General features: G+C 44.3%; 2 protein-coding genes across 6 annotated transcripts in view; both read left to right on the forward strand.

Moving 5' to 3' along the window:
* The window catches only part of NATD1 (N-acetyltransferase domain containing 1), a 32,930-nt gene extending 14,738 nt beyond the window's left edge, over positions 1 to 18,192 (forward strand). Inside the window, exons 3-5 of one of the 5 annotated variants that reach the window (XR_006100525.1) lie at positions 1,370 to 4,390; positions 6,729 to 6,926; positions 18,056 to 18,192. Coding sequence is in view for 1 of the 5 variants with exons in the window: in XM_042437778.1 (XP_042293712.1) it covers positions 1,370 to 1,486 (117 nt within the window). In the remaining 4 variants the exon portion in view is untranslated. Of the gene's footprint in view, positions 1 to 1,369; positions 5,635 to 6,728; positions 6,927 to 18,055 lie in introns of those variants that run through there. The other 4 variants (XR_006100526.1, XR_006100527.1, XR_006100528.1 and 1 more) reach the window with 4 other exon arrangements.
* TMEM11 (transmembrane protein 11) lies at positions 8,149 to 18,985 on the forward strand. Its single transcript, XM_042437777.1, has 2 exons — positions 8,149 to 8,344; positions 18,056 to 18,985. The coding sequence occupies exons 1-2, from the start codon at positions 8,268 to 8,270 to the stop codon at positions 18,570 to 18,572; spliced, it is 594 nt and encodes a 197-aa protein (XP_042293711.1). The 5' UTR covers positions 8,149 to 8,267; the 3' UTR covers positions 18,573 to 18,985.
* Positions 18,986 to 20,075: the final 1,090 nt, after the last annotated feature.

Raw genomic sequence — 20,075 nt, forward strand, 5'->3', positions numbered from 1 at the left:
TCTCTGTCAGCTGAGGAAAATTCACACTGCCGTGTTTGTGAAATGACAGTTAAAATTTATTATGTGATCACTTTAGAGTCTTGCCTATTTGGCTGGCTAGAGTTTGTCAACTGAGGGAAATTTCCCCTAGCACAGGAAAAATACAATTTTAGCAAAAGCTGCTTTTCAATCCTTCCCCCCCCCCTCTCTCTCAAACTGAAAAATGTTTCTACCAGAGATTTGAAAGGGCTAGATCTTGAAGTGAGTAGTGAGTAGCAGCAAAACCCCAGCCTTCCTAGTCTTATTTAGTTGCTCTTTCCTGATTCCACAGCCACGAATTTGTGTTTTCTGTCTAGCTTATGAACCTGGAGAAACACACAGTAGCTTATTACATTGGAACGCTGGCAAAGGAAGTTTTCCAACCTGCAATTTGCGAATGAGCGGCGGCATGGCTTTGCAAATTTGTTTCGTGCAGTGCCCAGTAGGCATTTCCTTACACTATCCCTACCCCCCTCTGACTGATAGGAGGGTATGGAGGGGCATCCTGCTGTTTCTGTATATGTCTGGTTTTTCTTTCTCTCTGCCTGTAATCTTCTGGTGCTTGGAGTCTCTCCCTTTTCCTCCCTTTTGCATCAAACAGAGGGGAGCTGAGGACAATTTGCCGTTTCCTTTGTCTGCATGAGGCCAGGATCGAGGGGCCCCAATCTGTGCCAAAAGGGATTTCTTCCCTATCCTAAATAGGGCAAATTTTGCACAAGCAAACTAAAGGTGGCACTCGGCTAATGTTTGCACGTGCTACATTTAGCAGCTATATTCCAGGTTTTGAGCTTCCCTGAGTAAATCTGTGAGACAAGATGCTTTTGCCTCTTCCTCCTTGGTGTTAAAAATTCCCATATGCAACATTTCATGTTACTTCCATATGTCCAAAATTTGAGAGATAGAAGTTAGCTTTTGAAAAGCAATCAAGACATTTCTAGTGTACTGTTTCCTTTGGCAGGCAAATGGTTTTTTCCCTTGAGGTCTGGTGGCATTGTCTTTTCAGCATTTTGAAGTTGGTATTATGCAATTCCCCAAATACAAGTAAACCTATTTCACAAGTATATCTCATTTGTCTTTGTGCGTATCTTTTTTAAAATGCAGAATGTACATTAAAGGTGGGTACAGCATGCCACCCGAAGTTTGCTCCCCCAATCTAAAAAAACCTATTTTCCGTGTGATTTTGGGGTAATTTCACACACACACCCAAAAAAACCATAAGTCAGAAACAAATTGAAGGCACACAACAACAAAGTAGTGTTAACTTATAGTTTTGTAGTGTGAAAGCCTTAGTTTCATTGAAGACGTCTCTGCAGATTGCTAATGGTGGTACTTTCTCTCTTGTGTTTTCCAGGCAGCCTTGGATTTTGTGGTTGAAGAAGACTTGAAAGCCCACCTCACATGTTGGTACATTCAGAAATACGTCAAGGAGAACCCCCTCCCTCAGTATCTGGAACGTTTGCAGTCTTAATGCAGCTGGGGGGCTACAGAGGCCAGACTCCTTAGATACAAGAGACCGTTGACTCTCAGACATAGCCTTTGCTTCTGTGCTGCCTTGGAACCCCCCCGAATCGGCCACAGTACAACACAAGAATTCTTATTTTTGTAATGACAAATGTGCGATTCCTCAACAATTCTTCCATCTGGCTCTTGCAATAGTTTGGCTCACCTGGAATTTGTTGTTTACACTGGCCTTCTCTTCTAAAGAAACCATCAGAGGTAAAACTGGGTCCTCTTTTTGGCTTTATTAGTTTGCGGCAATAGCGAGGGATGTAGCAGCGGGATCGAGACCCCCTTCATCGATGCCATTGTGACAGTTTTCCTCTTTTTTTGTTCTTCGGAAGGGGGACGGTTTTTGAAACTTGGCACCCGTTTATTTTTTACGCTCTTTGAAACTCAATGGAGTTGGCAAAACTGGACAACTGTGTTGGTAGTAGAGATGGTCTCTGGGCATCTGGGGCAGTTCTTTAACCACACTTCACCATGTGGAAATGCAAAAACAACAACTGCAATGGAGAATAAACCACGGTTTTTGCACATGGAGGGGAAGTGATGTCTTGGTGCTAAATGCAATAAACATTCTACTTTTGAGCAAGGAGACGTGAGAGCTACGGACATTTTGGACGTTGTCTTTTTGTCCTTCCAAACAAGGTCATGGCAGCCATAGTCACACAGGGTTGAAAGGGGAAATGAAACAATCTCCTCGGTTTGGAATGGCGAGGGAAGAAAACCTCGGCCCCACATTTGAGATGGAAAGGAGCTACTGGGTTTTGCTTTCCAAGTTCTGGTTGGATTTCGTTCCCTGACCCAGAGTTCTTCTCTTTAAGAGAAGGACGTTTTCGGTCATGTGGAAGAAGCAATAACAAGTTTGAGGTTGATGGGTGAAGGAAGGAAAGAAAGCAAGCAAGCAAGCAAATGATAGTTGCAGGGAATGCATGCAGTCAATGAACCTTGGGCATTTCAACAATTGCAGAATTGGTCACCCCTTGTGTGGTTGCAGAGATGAACATGCGAACTGCAGAGAGACTTGCTGTCAGCAAAACAAAAAAGGCTCAGTAGGATTTGCTTTACTACTTTTTAAGTGTGCAAACCCTGTTTCTCCCCTGCACCACCAAAACACATAGACAGACAGAGACATATATGGACTTGGCTTATTTTTGTAGGTTCCTGCATTCAAACTGAGTAGTATTTATATATGAAGGGGGAAAAATATTCATGCTTGATATTTTCAACCCCAACCTCATGCCTGGTTGAGGGCTGTTAAGGGCACCATGTTGTTACAATGGACAGCAGAGGTGATTCCAATTTCTCAGTCGTTTTATTATTTCTCTGTCACATAATTCTGCCCCAACAGACCTGGTTTAGCAAAAGTGTGGAGACTTAAGCACATTGCCATGGTGATCAGCGGCTCATGGCTTCTTTCTCCGTATCAAAACTGTCTTCCTCTCCTGCCCAACTTGAGATGCATCACTTGGGAAATTCAGTGGAAGGAAACAAGGTGGGAAGCAATGATAGGAAGATAACATTTTGGGCTGCTGTGTAATATTTCTTTCAACAGGGATCTAGGTTGCTTGGGACTTATCTGTCCAGGTTGAGTCTCTCTTTTCTTGAATTCCAAAACCCAAAATATTCCAAAATCCAAAATCGTCCACATGGGTGGCTGAGATAGTGGTCCAAAACACACTGCAGAAATAACCCACTGTTTTAACTGCCCTGGCTCAATGCTAGGGAATTCTGGGAACTGTCATTTTTTCTATCGGAGAGGTCTGGTGCCCCGATAAATTACAATGCTCAGGATTTCCTAACACTGAGCCAAGGCAGTTAAAGTGGTCTCAAACTGGATTATTTCTGCATTGGACCAGTGATGCCTTTGCTTCCTGAGGGTTCAATGTACACAAGCTTTGTTTCATGCACAACATTATTTAAAATATAGTCTCCATATCAGTGTGATAGCCATCTGTGGACTGGAGCATCCATAGATGGCCCTGGTCCATTATTGTCAGTGGCGGCGCATGCATGCCCCAACGTGGTTGCGCAATGTTGCACCTCAATTGACAATAATGGGGCCTGAGGTCCCACAGTATTTGTCATCAGAACGGAACCACTGTGGATACAAAGGCTTGACTGTATTGTGTATAACATTACCTTCAGGCTATGCTTACAAGGTGTAGATGAAACCCACATGAATACCATGTTTAGACTTGGGTCCCATCTCCGAGATATCTCATTATCTATATGCAAATATTCCAAAATCCAAAAAAAACCCCCTTTGAAATCCACAATACTTTTGGTGCCAAGGATTTCGGATAAGGGGGGCTCGGCCTTTAGAACAGCAGCGAGTCCGTTCTGACGTTTGTAAAGGCAATCCTTGTATAATCCACAAACCCAAGGCTTCTGGTTCTCTTTATTGCCATCTTTTGGTAAGGTTAACATTCAAGGCACTACTCACAACTAGGGTGTATCTGTACTTCAGTTACAGCAGGTTATTCACACTTCAACTGGCATAGGTCTATACTGGGGAATTCTGCTGTAATTCTGTAGTTTAGGTCAGAAGATGCTGTCCAATGCCTTGCCAAAGAGCACAGCCGCGAATGTGTTCTTTGTGCCATTTCTCTCGCGTATTTGTTACGGCTGTTGGAAGAACGGCTTTGCACCTCCTGCCCTAGGAAACCACTGTTTTGCGCAGGGCATATTTGCTGCCTAGTTTGAACGCACTGCTGAGGCCCTTCGTCTTGGTTTTCAGGGGGAAGATCGGCGAGACCAAGACTGGCCGACCCTGCCTTAAAACAAGCTCAGTATTTTGAGAGTGCTGCAGCTTCATCTCTGAGGTGCTACAACCATCCATTCAGTCTCTGATCCAACAGAGGCCTTTTGGGTAGTATTTTATTACAACGCCAGGTTTACTGCTGTGCCCCCCATCCCTCTGTGTTTTATGTTGAACAGTAATGCCTACCAGTTAAGGAGGCTTTCTAACTCATCCCTTGCCACCAAGGGATCCAGGAAATCAACACTGATAGAACGGAAATGTTTTCTCTCTTTTTAAAGTAGTTTTTCCTCTGTGACAGGTGTCTGCCATGCAACTTGGTGAGGCCAAAACTACTCATCCCTTGTCTGCTGGGAGACCAGGGCCTCATTTGCACTACACAATGAGACTGCTATGATTCCACTTTAATTGCCATGGTTCCATCCTATGGAATCCTGGGATTTGTAGTTTGGCAAGGCATTAGAGCAGTGGTCCCCAAACTTGGGTCCTCCAGATGTTCCCAGAATTGCCACTTGTTGGCCAAGCTTGCTGGTCCTTCTGGGAACTGAAGTTCAAATATCTGGAGGACCAAAGTCTGGATACCTCTGCATTAGAGAATTCGAAATGTTGGCTAACTTAAAGTCATGTTCAACCTATGGCAAACTTAAAACCATTGTGGTTTTGTCTGGGGCTGAGAGTACGTGACTTGACCCAGTGGGTCTCCATGTATTGCGTTTAACATTACCTTCAGGCTATGCGTTCAAGGTGTAGATGAAACACTCATGGATTTCATGTTTAGACTTGGTTGGGTCCATCTCTGAGATATTTTATTATGTATATGCAAATATTCCAAAATCCAAACAACCCTCTGAAATCCAAAATACTTCTGGTGCCAAGTGTTTCGGATAAAGGACACTCGGCCTGTAATACCTTTAGAGCCGCAAAGAGTCTGTTCTGGCATTTGTAAAGGCAATCCTTGTGCAATCTGCACAACTGATCAGAGAATCTGACCTCGATCTCCATAGTCGTAGTCCAGCGCTCAAACCACTACGCCATACTGGCCTTCAGATGAATGTCCCTCCCGAAACTGCCAATCCCAGGATTTCATAGGATGGAAACATGGTGAACAAAGTGGAATCATAGCACTATAATTCTGCCATGCGAATGGGCTCCAGCTCATAAAGAAGTACCTCTTGCTGGTGTTTCGAAGGCACAAGGTCCATTTGAGCTACGCAGCTAACGGGCAAACACAGATAATTGAACAACATACAAATCAATCGGAAGATTTCGTCTTGGCTTTTCCTGTCTGTTCCACTCAATGTGGATTTATTTTAAACCCTCCCTTTTCTCATTCTATTAAAGTGGTAAATAATGTGCCTTTCCTACTCAGGACCTCTTTTTTAAAAAACGACCTTTCTGTTGCTGTTTGGGGCTAATGTTATCCTTCCCTTGTTTTGTCGTATTATTAAACCTGATCCTGTTGCATGGAATACAATAAAAAGTGTGGCTAAACCAAGCGATGCTGGGCTTATCTGCTAGTATGGGGTAGAAAAGGGTTTGTAGTGTAGTGACGAAGATACCAGTGACGAAGACCCAGTGATGAGGAATGTTGGGTGTTGCAGTCCAACAACAGCCAAAGGGTCCATATGATTCCCATCCCTACTTTGAAGGCAAATCAACTCCATAGACTGGGAATGGTTTAACTGCAATTGCTTTTCCCATAGAATCCTACGGATTGTAGCATGAGGGGGAACTTTGTGTGCATATTGTGTGCCTTCGAGTCATTTCCGACTTACGGCGGCCATAAGGCAGGCCGATCATGGGTTTTTCTTGGCAGGGTTTGTTCAGAGGAGGTAACAACAGAAATAAATCACCTTTTAAAAGTACATTTCCATTGATGTTCTCAATGGGACCGTATTCATGGAGTGTTTTCTTGCAACTGCCTTGCACCACTTGTTGGAAGACAGGCCAAATGTAAATTAAATAAATGCCAAGTATTTATGGCATAATTAAAAGATATATCTGTGATAGTCTGTAGAATCAGTACATAGAGAGATCTTGTGGCACCTTTTGAGACTGAAAGAAAGAAGCTGGCAGCATGAGCTTTCATAGACCAGTCTACTTCCTCAGATGCATTTGGACATCTAACAAAATAGACTGAAGTCTATGAAAGCTCATGCTGCCAACTTCTTTCTTTAGTTAGTCTCAAAGGTGCCACAAGATCTTTCTATGTACCATTTATGGCATAATGGTTTGAGTGTTAGACTTTGGGTGACCAAGGTTCAAATCGCTGCTTAGTTATGGGAAGCCACCAGATGACTTTGGACAAGTCTCATTCCCTCAGCCTTAGAGGAAGGCGAGGACTAACTCCTTAGTATAAATCTTGGCAAGAAAACGCTCTCATCGTTGCCGTACTTTGAAACCGACTCGAAGGCACATCATCTCGATAAATGACATTTTATATCCCAAGGTTCTGGTTCCAGGCTGAGAATTTTGCAATGGAATTTGCAACCTGCGCCATTCTGCGGCTGTTGAATGGGACAGTTAGAAGCAAAGCCGGAGTTGGCAAAGGTCTGGATCCCGTCTCTGTTGGGATGGACATCATGAGAAGGATGCCGCTGGCCAGGAAAAGAGATCCCAGCTCAACATTAGCAAGAATATCTTGAAGGTAAGAGCTGTTCTATAGTGGAAGACACTCCCTTGGAGAGTAATGGAGTCTCCTTCTTTGGGGGTCTTTAAACAGAGGCTGGATGGCCATCTCTTGGGGATGTTTTCTGTATTCCTGCATCGCAGGAGGTTGAACCCTCCCTACAACCTTTTAAACCGGCTCGGTTCGAACCGGATTAAATGACCATGGTTCGCACTTGAACCGAATCAAAGAGGGAGGCCTGTTTTTTATTTTTATTATTTTATTGTCTATTTTTTAACCATGTTATGTTTTAAATTTTGTTACGTTGTATTTTTAAACACCTTTTTTACCGTTTTAATTGGATTATTTTGTTTTTTAAAGTTGTTTTAACTGTGTGTGTGTGTGTGTGTGTATGTATATATATATATATATATATATAGTGAGCCGACTTGGGTCCCAGCTTAGGAGAAAGGCGGGATATAAATAATATAATAAACTACACATCCCAGAGTTCTTTATTTTATTATATAATATTTTGTTTTTCTCCCTGAAGGGACCCAAAAAGTTTCCTCACAGATTGTTTCCTCAGAACAATATAAAGATATATATATATATATGTAATTTTATACTGTTTTGAGGTGATTTATATGTATATATATGATGGAATTTGAAAGGCCATATGAGAAAACCACTTTTATTGGATGGAGCCATGGCAGTTGAAGAGGTATCAAACTGCCTTATTTTTAAATGTATTTTAAATGTACTGTATTCTTAAATGTAAAAAGTGGAAAAAAGGGGGGGGTTTTGCCCAGAGGCGGGACTTATGAAAGACAGACGTGCAAAAGCCAGACTGTGATTGGCCAGTTGGCTAGGAAGGGGCGGAGTCGACGTCCCCAAACCCTTCCCTGTCAGGGGTGTTGGTAAACGTTCCTTCTGCCCCGCGCACGTGACCGGCGAAGGGCGGGCCTTCTCCACATGCAGCTCCGCCCCCGTTCCCTTCTGGGAAAGAGAGTCCTTCCCCTTTCCTCCCTCCCTTTCCAAGGGTGACTATGTGACTACGTTCCCCATGAGGCACCGCGCGGCACGGGGTGAGCGGGACGAGGCGAGACAGGGGTAGCGTCGTCGTCTCCGCAAAGCTCCCTGGGATTTGTAGTTGGAATGTTTTCCCGCTCTCTCTCAAACTCCTTCTCCCTCTGGCGCCTCGGGACTACATTTCCCGCCAGCCGCTTCCCTCCCAGCGGCCTACCTTTTTTCCTCACCGCGCCTGCGCGTCCCCCTTTCCTTTTCCCCCCTCCTCCCCGCCGTACTTTTGGCGGAGAGAGGAGACATTTGCTCTTCCTCCTCCTCCTCTCTCTCTCTCTTTCCTCCTCGCTCCCCAAGATGGCGGCCTGGGGAAGGAGGCGCGCCGGGCAAGGCAGCTCCGCCGCCGCCGCTGCAGCCGCTGGTCCCCGGGAGAGGTGAGTGGAGGGCGGGCCTCCTCCTGCTTCGTCCCTCAGGCCTCGCCTGGGAGGCTCTGGACCAGCCCCAGGGCCCTGAAGAAGGGGAACAAAGAGGGCTCCATGAAGGGAAGGAGGAGCTGGAGGAGAGGCTGCTTGGCTCCCTCTTGGAATGGGTCTCTCCTGGGTTCAGACCCAGGCCCCTTCTCCTCCTCCTGCATTGCAGTTCTGGGAAAGGAAGGGGCACCAGCCTAAAACTCCCAGACCTCCCTCCCTCTCTTCTCCATTGCGATCCAGGAAGGAAGGAAAGGGGCACCGAAGTAACCCCCCAGACCTCGCCCTGCATTGCAAGCTAAAGGCCTCACTCCTCTCCTTCCATTGCACTCCTGAAAAGAGGGGGGCACTGGACTAAACCCCAGGCATTGCACCTTAATACATTGCAATCCTGGAAGGAAGGAAGGAAGGAAGGAAGGAAGGGGGGCACCAATCTGGAGCACCCAGACCTCGCCCCACAGTTTTGGAGGAAGGGGACTGAACTAAAAGCCCCAGACCTCTCCTTCCATTGGTGTCTTGGGGGGGGGTAATTAACCCCCAGACCTCACCCTGCATTGCAATCTGGGGGGGGGGTACCAAGCTAAATCCCCAGACCTCTGCTGGCTTTGCAGTCCTGGAAGGGAACTGGGGAAGAATGAGTCTAAAACATCCAGGCCTCGCCTGCAATGTCCTCCTGGAGGGAGGGGGGCACCAAAGTAAAACCCTCAGACCTCACCCTCCTTCATTGCCATATTGAAAGGAGGAGGGGGGTACCACACTACAATCCTCACTCCAGCCCTGGAGGAAGGACACACAACTAATACCTTGAAACAGGGCGGGAGGGGGACCACACCACACACACACACACACACACACACACCTTCACACCAATGTGCCCCTTTTACTTCTTAAACCAGGAGAAGGGAGACTGGGCTTGAACTGGGGGGCAAACCTGTTAGCTTCCTTTCCCCTCAAGAACTTATACACATACAAGAAACTGTACACACAGACTGGAAATGGAAGAAAGCAGATAGAAAGAAAACCCATTCATTTGAGTTGGGGCACTGATACTGTGTGCAGCCAAGAAGACAAACAGATGGGTGCTTCAACAGATAGTACTAAATCTCCCTAGGATCCAAGGGCCCATACAGACAGGCCAAAATAAAGCTGCTTTGGGTCACTTTGGAGGTATGGTGTTTCAATGATGCATGTGTCCTAAGAGTCCGGAAGCTGCACCAAAGCTGCACTCCAGTCCTTAGGGCTGGAGCATGGCTTTGGTGCGGCTTCTGGACTCTTAGGATGCATGTATCATTTAAACAGCATACCTCCAAAGTGACTCAAAGCAGCTTTATTTTGGTCTGTCTGTATGGGGCCCAAGATGATTAAATTGAGGCTATTGTGCTTCAGCCACATCGTGAGAAGACGCCACCCATTAGAAAATACAGTGATGCAGGGGAAGGTAGAGAAAAGGAGAAAGAGAGGAAGATTTCATGTCGGAGGGATGAACAGTCTGGAGCCAATGGGCCTGAACCTACAGGACCTGAGCAGAGAAGTGGAGGATAAGGGGTCTTGGAGGTGTCTCATCCTCTCAAAGGCAGCTAACAACAACAAACTATGGCACAAAGGCACTGGGAGGGGATATAAGCTGGTCATGGTCAAGGCAGCAAATGAAAAGAAGTTGAGGGGGCACATTGGTGTGAAGGTGTGGAGAGGGTTGTTGCAGTTTCCAGGGTTACAGTTCAGAGTTCTAGTTTGGTGGACTTCTTCCCTTCAGGGTTGCAATGCAAGGTGAGGTCAAGGAGATGAGGGAGCATCAGAGGAGAATGGTTTGGAGGGAGGGAGGACTGTTGAAGTGATACTTGGTTGGTGGGGAGTGAGGGTCTGTGTTGGTGTAAGACGGTAGGTAGGTAGGTAGATAGATAGATAGCATGGCAGAAGGCTATGGGAGAGAAGGGGAAGTTGCAGGAATTTGGTGTGATCCCAAGCATGTGTTGAAGAAGGGTATAGTAAGGCCCTTGAAAACAAAGGACTTAGAGGTGTGATGTTTTTTACTTTTGGAGGGCTGGAGAGTTAGAAACAAAGTGGAAGATGGAGGGTGAGGAAGATAGGAGAGCAGAGAACAAAATAGTGCTGCTCGGTTGTGTGTAGAGGACAAGCTGCACCTTCATTGTTGGGATAGAAAGGCAAGGGGCCTGGCGAAGCAATCCTTGACCTAAAAGAGAGGACGCTCTCACCCTTCCCAGATGTTAGGCTCCGAGTGGACAGAGCCGCCTCTCCTGAGGCTATAAAAATGTCCTTGGATGCTCCTAACATCTATTTTTGAAAGCGGCAAACGTTCCCCCCCAAAGTCCTCTGAGAGTGACCTCTCAGTCCACAGCTGTTAGTGCCGTTTGAGTGATTTGTGTTTTTAGGGCGTTGATGCATTGTTTGGGATTTGGGAGGTGTGGGTCGAGAGCTGGCACTGGATTAATCCAGTGGCTGTTGTTGGCTTTGGCAGTTCCCCTCCTTTGGTCCATTAGCTGTCACTTGGCTTTCATCAGAGAATGCAATGAGGTGGGATAGATAATTAATCTCTCCTGAGTTCTTTGGGGATATCAACTTCAGTTTCTTAAAGCTGAAGAGAGGTTAAGTTTTTCAGTCCTGATGATAGTACTGTAGGTACAAAGCAAACAGTCTTACCTGTGAATTGCAAATTGTATTTTATTGCAATTGTATTCTACTCCCGTTTCCAAGTTTCTAGCAAGTTTCCCAGGTTTCTGTTTTTGCCAACTCCCTTCTTTGCAATGGATGAAGATGCCTGACTGGTTTTTACCTCTTTTAGGGATGGTTTCTGTCACTGGAAAAAAGGTGTTTTAATGTTCAGCATTACAAGTGAAAGAAATAAACGTTTAGAATAAACAAATATTGGTTCCAAAATGGCTCAGCTGAACTGAGTTCTTTAATTTAAAAAGAGCTCCAGCTTCTGAATTATCATAAGCAAGTAGTACATAATGTACTTGATTGCATTATGTGCTACATGTAGTACATAGTGCACTACAGCATAGTAAACGGAGTGTCCACAGATGTTAAAACCTAGATCAGTAGCCTATCCAGTTACAAGGCCAACAGGACAATCTCTGCAGCAAGAACAGAGCCTGCAGAAGTGACTTAGGAAGTTGGTGTATGTATCTGTTGCTCAGTGAAGTGTGTCTGTGCAAATAGTACATAGTGTATATGAATACCCTGTTATGGATTAGTTGCAAAGCAGGATGTAAAACCATGGTGTGAAGCAGGCTTTGTAAATCTTAGGTTCCATTGACCATGGTTAAATGTTAAGATGCAGTGTTCATGGTGAAAGCAGCTTGCCTCTGCTTGGAAGATAAGCAGCTTATTGGCATTTCCCGACAGTTTTCATGCTCTCAAGTGACTCTGGCTACTATAGTCCATAGCAGGAGTTATTCCTATTTTCCTGAATGCAATAGGGTTGATATTTGTAACTATTGCTTACACACAGCTGGCAGAGGAGGTTCTTGTTCCAAATAACGTGGTGTGTTCAGATCTTCTGACTCTATGTTGGACTTATGTTTAGCCCAACTGTGTTGTTTCTCTTCCTTGTAACTGTTGAAAATGCATATTTCTCCTTTGGAGAGGGACTAGATAGCCGTGGTTGTCTTGATCAGTGTTCTCCTCTAAGTGTAACACCTCAGTCTTTGACTGTTAGGGATCTTTTTAGATACAGATCTGATGTTCTCCAGGTAATTGCAAAGTCTGTGCATACATTACGGCAGATAGATTTCTCTTCATTAATATGTTATATCGGATTGTGGGGTCAGGGTTCACAAGGACAGTGAACTAAACCTTTTAGACTGCACAGTTTCTGTCTGAAAAGCAGTTTTTTGACATGTCAGGAGAGTGACTAATAAAAATATTGTTTGGAACGATGGAACCTGGTCAAATTTAATAATACGGTTAGTTCCTTGACTTGTGGGAAACATCTCTTTGGCTTAGGAAGTGAGACAGTTCAAATACTGTCCTTTGACAGACTGCCTTTTCTTTCATGGATCTTGGTTTTGATCCAGTATCTAATGAAGGCCTTCTCTGTTCAGTTATATCATGCTTTTATATCACTTATATCATGCTTGGGTTTCCTTGCTCTCCAGTCCTAAAGGGATCTCCAGGTATAGTGGTATGGTTTGTATGGGGAATTCTATTACATATAGTATTCTTTGCATGGAGAAGGTCTCCAAGATTTCTGGCATCTTCAAGTAAGTCTGGAAGAGAATTGTTTTAAACCTTGGAGCGACTCTGCTGCCTCTCATAGTAGACTATGTTGAGCTTGATGAATCAGTGATCTGACTTAACAGTTCTTTCCTCTGAAATATAGCCTACTGCAGCACCTGGTATTCACTGATGGTCTCCCATCCAAGTATTAATCAGAGCTGACCCTGTTTATTTTCCAAGGTCAGACAGGATCTGACAGGATCCTGCATTCATTTGAAGCTCCCATTTGGGCAAGATGCCTCTTTAATGAGAATCCTTTCATCTTTTAGGTTTCCCCAACCTTGTGTACCCCAAATGTCCACTCCCATCATCCTGGGCCATTGGCCATGTTGGCTAGGGCTGATGTGAGCTATGGCTAGAGTGCAAAACTTTGGGGAAGGAGATTGGAGTAACGGTCTAATTTTACAGTACAGTATACTACACAGAAGCCGATAAACCCTGCATTAAACTGTTTACCTTTTGGTACTTGTATTTGTTTTAAGCAAAATTTGCTTTGGATTGTATCAGAGGCTCTAAATAAAAGCTGGAAATAACCTTTGGCCAACACTTCTGCACATTTTTAGGCAGTTTTAAGATTTTGTAGGCAGGATTATTTTTGAAGTAAATGAAAATGGCTGTTTCTCCAACAGTCCTGGAGCTACAAGAGCGCATGGCACATAATGATTAGTAGCATTAGTAGGTGTTTGTGCTTATAAGTCCCATTGGCCAGGATACAGTGATGGTCTTCTGCTGGATCCTGCTTCTTTGCCAGAATCTGCAATGCCTTCTTCTGCCTTCTGTCCTACCTGTACTCTCCAAAAACCTGTTCTTCACAGTTGAGAAACAGTATGGAGGAGGCTTTTTGGTGGCTGCTGTGAGAGGACAAAGCAAGGAAAGTCAATCCATGGTGTGTACTGACGTATACTTAGACCACCAGATCTTGGCCATTGAAGGCAATGTGGCTTAACTCCCAGGTGAAGTGGGTATGGAATCACAGTCTTTGAGACAGACCTTGGAACCAGAAAGTTCTCTAGTTCAGATCTTGTCTTGGTCATGAACCCATGAGGTGGGTCTGGTTGGCCAGCATTTGGCCACCAGCTCTTTCCAAAGTGTCAGAATAGTAGTGGTCTGCTTTTCCAAACAGTAGTGGCTTGTTCATTCAGGGTGATCGGTGTATATGTGACTATATACATACACAAAGAGTTCTAATATCTGTCCAGACATGATGGAATATGTCCTTTATAAAAAAGATATTGAGGTTGAACCTTCAACACATTCCTTTTCCTGAGAATAATCACAAAAATGTCACAGTCTCACCCTGTGACCTGTTCCTTGTGCAGAATACCATTCACACATTCAGCATGAGTCTCTCAAGATGGGCAAGGCTTCATCGCGGCTGAAGCTATTTTTATTCAGCTCTGGACTTGCAGCTTTTCCATTATGAATGAAATTCTGCTATGCCTGTTCACATTTATTATTCTTCACCCTGTTGTTTCCCTTCCTCCCTGCCCTTTCTTTTGGAGCCAGGCTTTGCATGGTGGGGCTGATATTAATGGGCTGACAATGGCAGTGTGTGGATAGATGCTCTGGGAAAATTTTGCTTGCTGCTCTCTTCTCTGATCTCTGCTTCCCACTCTATTGTTTCAGCACTGAGCTTTCCCAGGCAGTCCTATCAAGCCATGTACTGCTTTGGTGACATTGAATTCTTTGGCTGTAGTTAATGTTGGAACATTTTGTGTGGAGGCGCACAATAGCATCGGAGGCCAGGATTTCCAAGTGACGAGGTTGTGTGGTTGCATCTGCATCGGGACCTGTCAAACCTGATTATAACTTGGTCCTGAGACAAGGTGATCTAGGTCTTATGTAGCGTAGAGTGTATTGGGATGCCAGTGCTCCTGTAATTGTCAGACATGCTTTTTGATACTTGCAGCATGTGATATAAACCTTGACAGCTGTCAGTGAGGTCCCAGAAATAAGAGTTCATATACTTCCAAGACCTTAAAGTGAACCTGAGAGCTAGCAAGGCATAGTGGTTTAAGCATTGGACTACGGCTCTGGAGATCAGGGCTCAGTTTCCCACTTGGCCATTGAAACCCACTGGGAGTCACACACTCTGAGCCCTAGAAAACTCCATGGGGTTGCCACAGGTTGGAAATGACTTGAAGGCACACAACGATAAAGGCAAACCTATCATAGGATTCTCTTGACCATGTTGGTCAAGGGGATGTGGATGTGCCTTTGCCTTCCTCTGAGGCTTGAGAAGATGTGATTTGCCTAAGGTCCCCTCACCATATCTGAGCGGGGGTTTGAACCCTGGCCTCCCAACCCTGAAACCACTGCACCATGCTGGCTCTCGGTCATTTAAGCAGTGCTTTTCTTTAAATTGTGAATTAACAAAATAATAATTAAAAATGTTTATTCAAAAGCTTTTGAGAGGCATTTGCAATAACTATTTGTGTATGTATGTGTGCATGCACAGGCACCATTTGTATGTATTACTTGCATCTTGCATTGTGTATCCGCTGGTACCTTGACCTTGGAACGCTCTCCCCGGACATGAACTTGGCATCAGCTCTAATTCTTGTAAGCGTAAGGTAACAACTATCTTGCATTTTCCTTGAGCTTTTAAATGAACAAAATGTGACTAGGAGTGCTTTTGGTTTTAATTAGCACTGTGCCTCTTACTCGCAATCTGGTATGTTTTAACCCTATACTAAAAGCTACTTTGAACATATTTGATGGAAAATGGGATAGAACTGGGATTGTCAAATGACTAAAGCACTTGCATGATGTCTTTTAAGTGAACAGTTGATTAAATGTGCATATTATGAATACTCTAATACAGATATAGTGGGCCCTTTGAATCCACTGGAGTTTGTTTCCAGGACATTCTCTCTCCTGTAGATACCAAAATCTGTGGATGCTCCAGTCCTATTTAATACAATGGTGTAGTAAAATGGTGTCCTTTATATAAAATCAAGGTTTGTTTTTGGGGATTGGCACTTTTTTGAATATTTTCAAGCCATGGATACTTGAATCCGTGGGTACAGAGGGCTGACTGTACCTTTTTGTGATGCTGAACAAAGTATAAAACAGCAACATAATGATTAAAAGGCTGCCATTTATTGCCTGGAAGGGAAGGCAACCTCACTGTCTTCTTGTTTGGCCTGTTAACAGTTGATACATCAAAATGATGGAGGCAATGAACATCTGCCCTTAATTTGTACCTCCACAGACTAACATTTGACCAACCAGTTGACTGTAGTGTTACGACCTTAATATACATGTGCCTGAACATGCCTGTGCGCACTCGAAGGTTGAATGGAGGAGAAAATTCAGGTTCCTAGGCATGAATCCATTTATAATAAACCAGGAATTATTCCAGCTGTTGTGAATATACGCTAGTAAATAACGCTTGCAGTCTTGGCTACTGTATTGTATTATTTTCTGGAGTGACTCAGAGTATATGAAGGGGCAATGAAGCTCCCGATGTGCTGTCCCACCTGTGGGTTTGCCTGTGCCATGGCTTACATTCAGTCTTCAGACATATTGTGGCAGCCTTTAAGAGATGTGTGTCAGCCTTCTAGAACAAGTGGAGGTTTTTGACTGTCTTGGGGAGCCCAAACTGGTGAGCACAGTTGTATTGGAATTGCTAATGAGGCTGCCACATAGAGAATAGCAGTAGTAACGAATCTGGGTTTGTGTTCACAGACTTCCTGCTGAAAGGAGATGGCTGGCTGGGGTCCTCTTGCAGCACTAACGTTCACACTGTCTCCCAATGCCACTGAGGCAAGCATTATTCCAGACGGTTGCTGAACAAACTCTGCGCGCACAAAGCTTCCCTTTGTTTGGGGTGAGGGGGTCTGGAAAACAAATATGTGGCATACACAGCTGCTCCAAAGCTTTGTTCATAATGAAAATAGGAAGATGCTGGCAATTGCCGAGTTGGGGGAATGCTTTGACTTTTTAAGTGTTGGTATCTGCTTCCTAGGAAGACTGAATAATGTGCTCAGACATTTTTCCTGGCAGTTTCCACTGTGAACGTTGACTGGTTATTCTCGGTATTCATTTGTTAGTTGGCTCCGTTTTCTGGGCTGGTGTCTAGGCAATCATTTCTCATGAAAGCCTTTTGCATGCATAAATTGGCCTTTCGAAATGCAGGTACACCTTCCCTTTCTGGAAAAGACCTGTGGCCTTAATTCACAATGTCAGAAGCCTTTCTTGGACTTCGGCAAGGTATACTGATAACAAGGGTTATGTTTTCCATTATTAAAATAACTCCTTTGTAAGAGTTTTGCTTATAAAAGGTGCGTGGAAATGCGCTATCCAGAGCTAGGATCTAGTTGTGCTGATAAATGGTATTTTGGCACCACTTGGGTATCTGAAACGATGTTCCAGTTTATGTGTAGAATTCTTGTGTTTATTAATCTGTACTTATTAAACAGTCTGTAGCTCTTAAACTCATCTCTTGGAGACATCATTTGGCACTGGTGAATCTTGTTTTAGAAACACCTGAAATCTTTGACAGCTGCTAGAAACACCATTGGCAAATGGTCTTAAATGAGTATGGAAAACAGTACAGTACTGAAGGGAAAGGAAGCAGGTCAGTGGTTAGCAAATGGTGGGGCAGGACCCCCGGATGAAGGTCAGAGTTGTTGAAGGAGGGCCTAAGACTTGGAAGCCTTGATACCTCCTCCGTTTCCCAAATCTTTTTCTCTGGAAGACAAAAGGCAAAGGACATGTGGATGAAAATATGCACACTAAAGAAACCAAAATGATTTTATTATATGCTATGTTTAGAGGGGTTGGGGGTGATGTCTGCATGGAGCTGTAAAGGGGGTAACAAGGATAAAAAGTTTGCTGACTTGGTTCCATTCTCTTAGGCATAGAGTTCTGCAGAAATTAAACACCAGGTAGAGGTCTCTAGTCCCTATGACGAAGAAAGTTAGCTGTGGGAATATGTGGCTGCTCTTCTGGTAAGGCTCCAGAGCATGAAGGGAGTTTGGGACAAAGCTTCCAGTTGTCAAGAGGCTGAGCTTCTTCTGCCTTGTATGCACTGAACCTTCAAAATCAGTTGCAAATATCTCTTTTGCTTATTTTAACAGCTGATAAAACATGAGAGGTGGAACATTGCAGCCAGAAACAGTTATGAAAAGCAGTCATTTCTTGAAATAATGTTGAGCCAAAGAGTTTAGTTTCCTCAGTGCATAACTTGGGAGTATTAAAAAGGATCCAGAGTCTGAGGCCCCCCTGACTGTTAGCCTATCCTCCTTGTGTACCGTATCCTATCCTCCTTTACAGTCACCTTTCTTTGCACGCATGAATACCTCGAGGGGAAAAGACCCTGTTCAGACAACAGAGAGTGAGCAGGGAGCCAAAGGCATGTGGGTTCTTCTGAATAGGATGATGGAGGGCAAGCTCCCAGTGCCTTGAGTAACTCTTTACTTTTCGTCCTAACAGGGTCAGCCTGTCAGCCACAGACTGTTACATCGTTCATGAAATCTACAATGGGGAGAACGCTCAGGACCAGTTTGAATATGAGCTGGAACAAGCCTTGGAGGCCCAATACAAATACATTGTGATTGAGCCGACACGCATTGGGGACGAGACGGCCCGCTGGATCACGGTCGGGAACTGCCTGCACAAGACGTCGGTGCTGGCTGGCACGGCCTGCCTTTTCACCCCACTGGCCCTCCCAGCAGATTATTCCCATTACATCTCCTTGCCGGCCGGCGTGCTGAGCATAGCCTGCTGCACCCTGTATGGGATCTCCTGGCAGTTTGATCCCTGTTGCAAGTACCAAGTGGAGTATAATGCTTATAAACTCTCCCGCCTGCCCCTGCATACACTCACCTCCTCCACTCCGGTGGTTCTGGTGAGGAAGGATGACCTGCACAGAAAGAGACTGCATAACACGATAGCACTGGCTGCCCTGGTGTACTGTGTAAAGAAGATTTATGAACTCTACGCCGTATGATTGCAGCAGGCGAAGGAGAAACAACCTGCAAAGACAGAAAGCGTATTAAAGACTCCCACAGTTAACATCCAACTTTTCCTCTTGAAGTGGCAGTGCCTGGGAAAGCAGTTTGGTTTAGTTTCATTTTGTTTTTGGTTATTTCTCAAATAAACACATGTCACTGGGGGCATCAAGGGAATTTTCCAGTTCTTTCTTACACCTCGGGACATGGATCTGCAGTGAAACGGAACGCTGTGGGAGCCAAAGTAATGGAATGTCAATGAAAGGAAACAATACAAGGAGGGGAGGGGTGTTAGCTTTCTTTCTTTCTTTTTCTTCTTTTGAGGAAACCTTTAAGTATATTGTTTAATTGTATTCTACAGAAGCAGCTCAAAATGATCACTGACCATTCATTAAAGGATGAGAATTTCAAATTGTTTTCTTTCTTTTTGGTACCAGAGTTACTTGTGGGGTAATAACTTTCAAGGAAAGCTGTTCTTCATGGCACTTGCACATCTAAGCACATCCTTACAGTGTCTGTATAATAACACCCAAGATACACAAAAGTGATACCTTTATGGGGCCAACCAGTATGCACAACAAATATGTTGCAGGTTTTCGAATCTCCACTGGGCAGTGGAGTTTCAAAACCTTGCAGCAGGTTTTGAGGATTTGGGACATTATTGTACCTTGCTGTATGGCCAGCATGGCTATCCCGGATATGTATACAGAGTGTGCAGTGAGACTTCACCTTTTGAAATGGTTTTGGTGTGTTTCATTCCTTAATATTGCATCAGTAGAGAAAACTCTTGTTTTCCTCCCCCCCCCCCCAATTTTAACTTTCCTAGTATTTGTACTACAGTATTTGAATGTTAAAAAGTAAAACAGGTTCCTTTAAGGGAGCTTACTTAACCTTGTAACCAAGAACTGAATAATCTGTAATACAAAAATAGGAGTTACAGTACTAAAGTCAAGGGTGAACAAGTGAAGAGGTTTTGCTAGGAATTGGCAACTTGTGGTCTTTCAGCTGCTGGACTGCAATTCCCATTATCCTTCACTATTGGCCAGGCTGCCTAAGGTTGATGTGAGCTTCACTTCCATATCTGGAAAACCAGACTTTATTCACCTCTAGGTTATGCAGTTGGGCCTGCTGAGAATACTACCTTGTTCCTGGTAATAATACTGAAGGCATTAAAGAATTACGATAAAGAGCGTCATCCTCCAGTAAACATTTCCACTTGAAGGGCAAATTTTTCGTCTCCTCTATAGCAGGTTAGGATATAGCTGCTGTTTGCGGGTACTTCTTTAAAGCTTATTTTTTGCTCTGAACATCAGTGTCCCCTCAGAAGATCCCGGATACTATTAAAGTGGTCCATTACCGTATCTTGTTTCACTTCTTTCTACGCTCTTACAACATAAATAATCCAAGTAAGATGTGAATTCCCTTAAATGGTCACTGCCCACTGCTTCTTTCTTCCCATCACAACCCAATACAAAGAGTTGGGCATGCATTGATATTTTCTT

The sequence above is a fragment of the Sceloporus undulatus genome, chromosome 8 (assembly GCF_019175285.1).
Source record: "Sceloporus undulatus isolate JIND9_A2432 ecotype Alabama chromosome 8, SceUnd_v1.1, whole genome shotgun sequence".
Taxonomy (NCBI): Eukaryota; Metazoa; Chordata; class Lepidosauria; order Squamata; family Phrynosomatidae; genus Sceloporus; species Sceloporus undulatus.

Coding starts and splice junctions, on each gene's coding strand:
- TMEM11 (XM_042437777.1), top strand. CDS start 8,268: ATGGCGGCCTGGGGAAGGAGGCGCGCCGGGCAAGGCAGCTCCGCCGCC. Junction 8,345..18,055: donor GCCGCTGGTCCCCGGGAGAG/GTGAGTGGAGGG, acceptor TCGTCCTAACAG/GGTCAGCCTGTCAGCCACAG.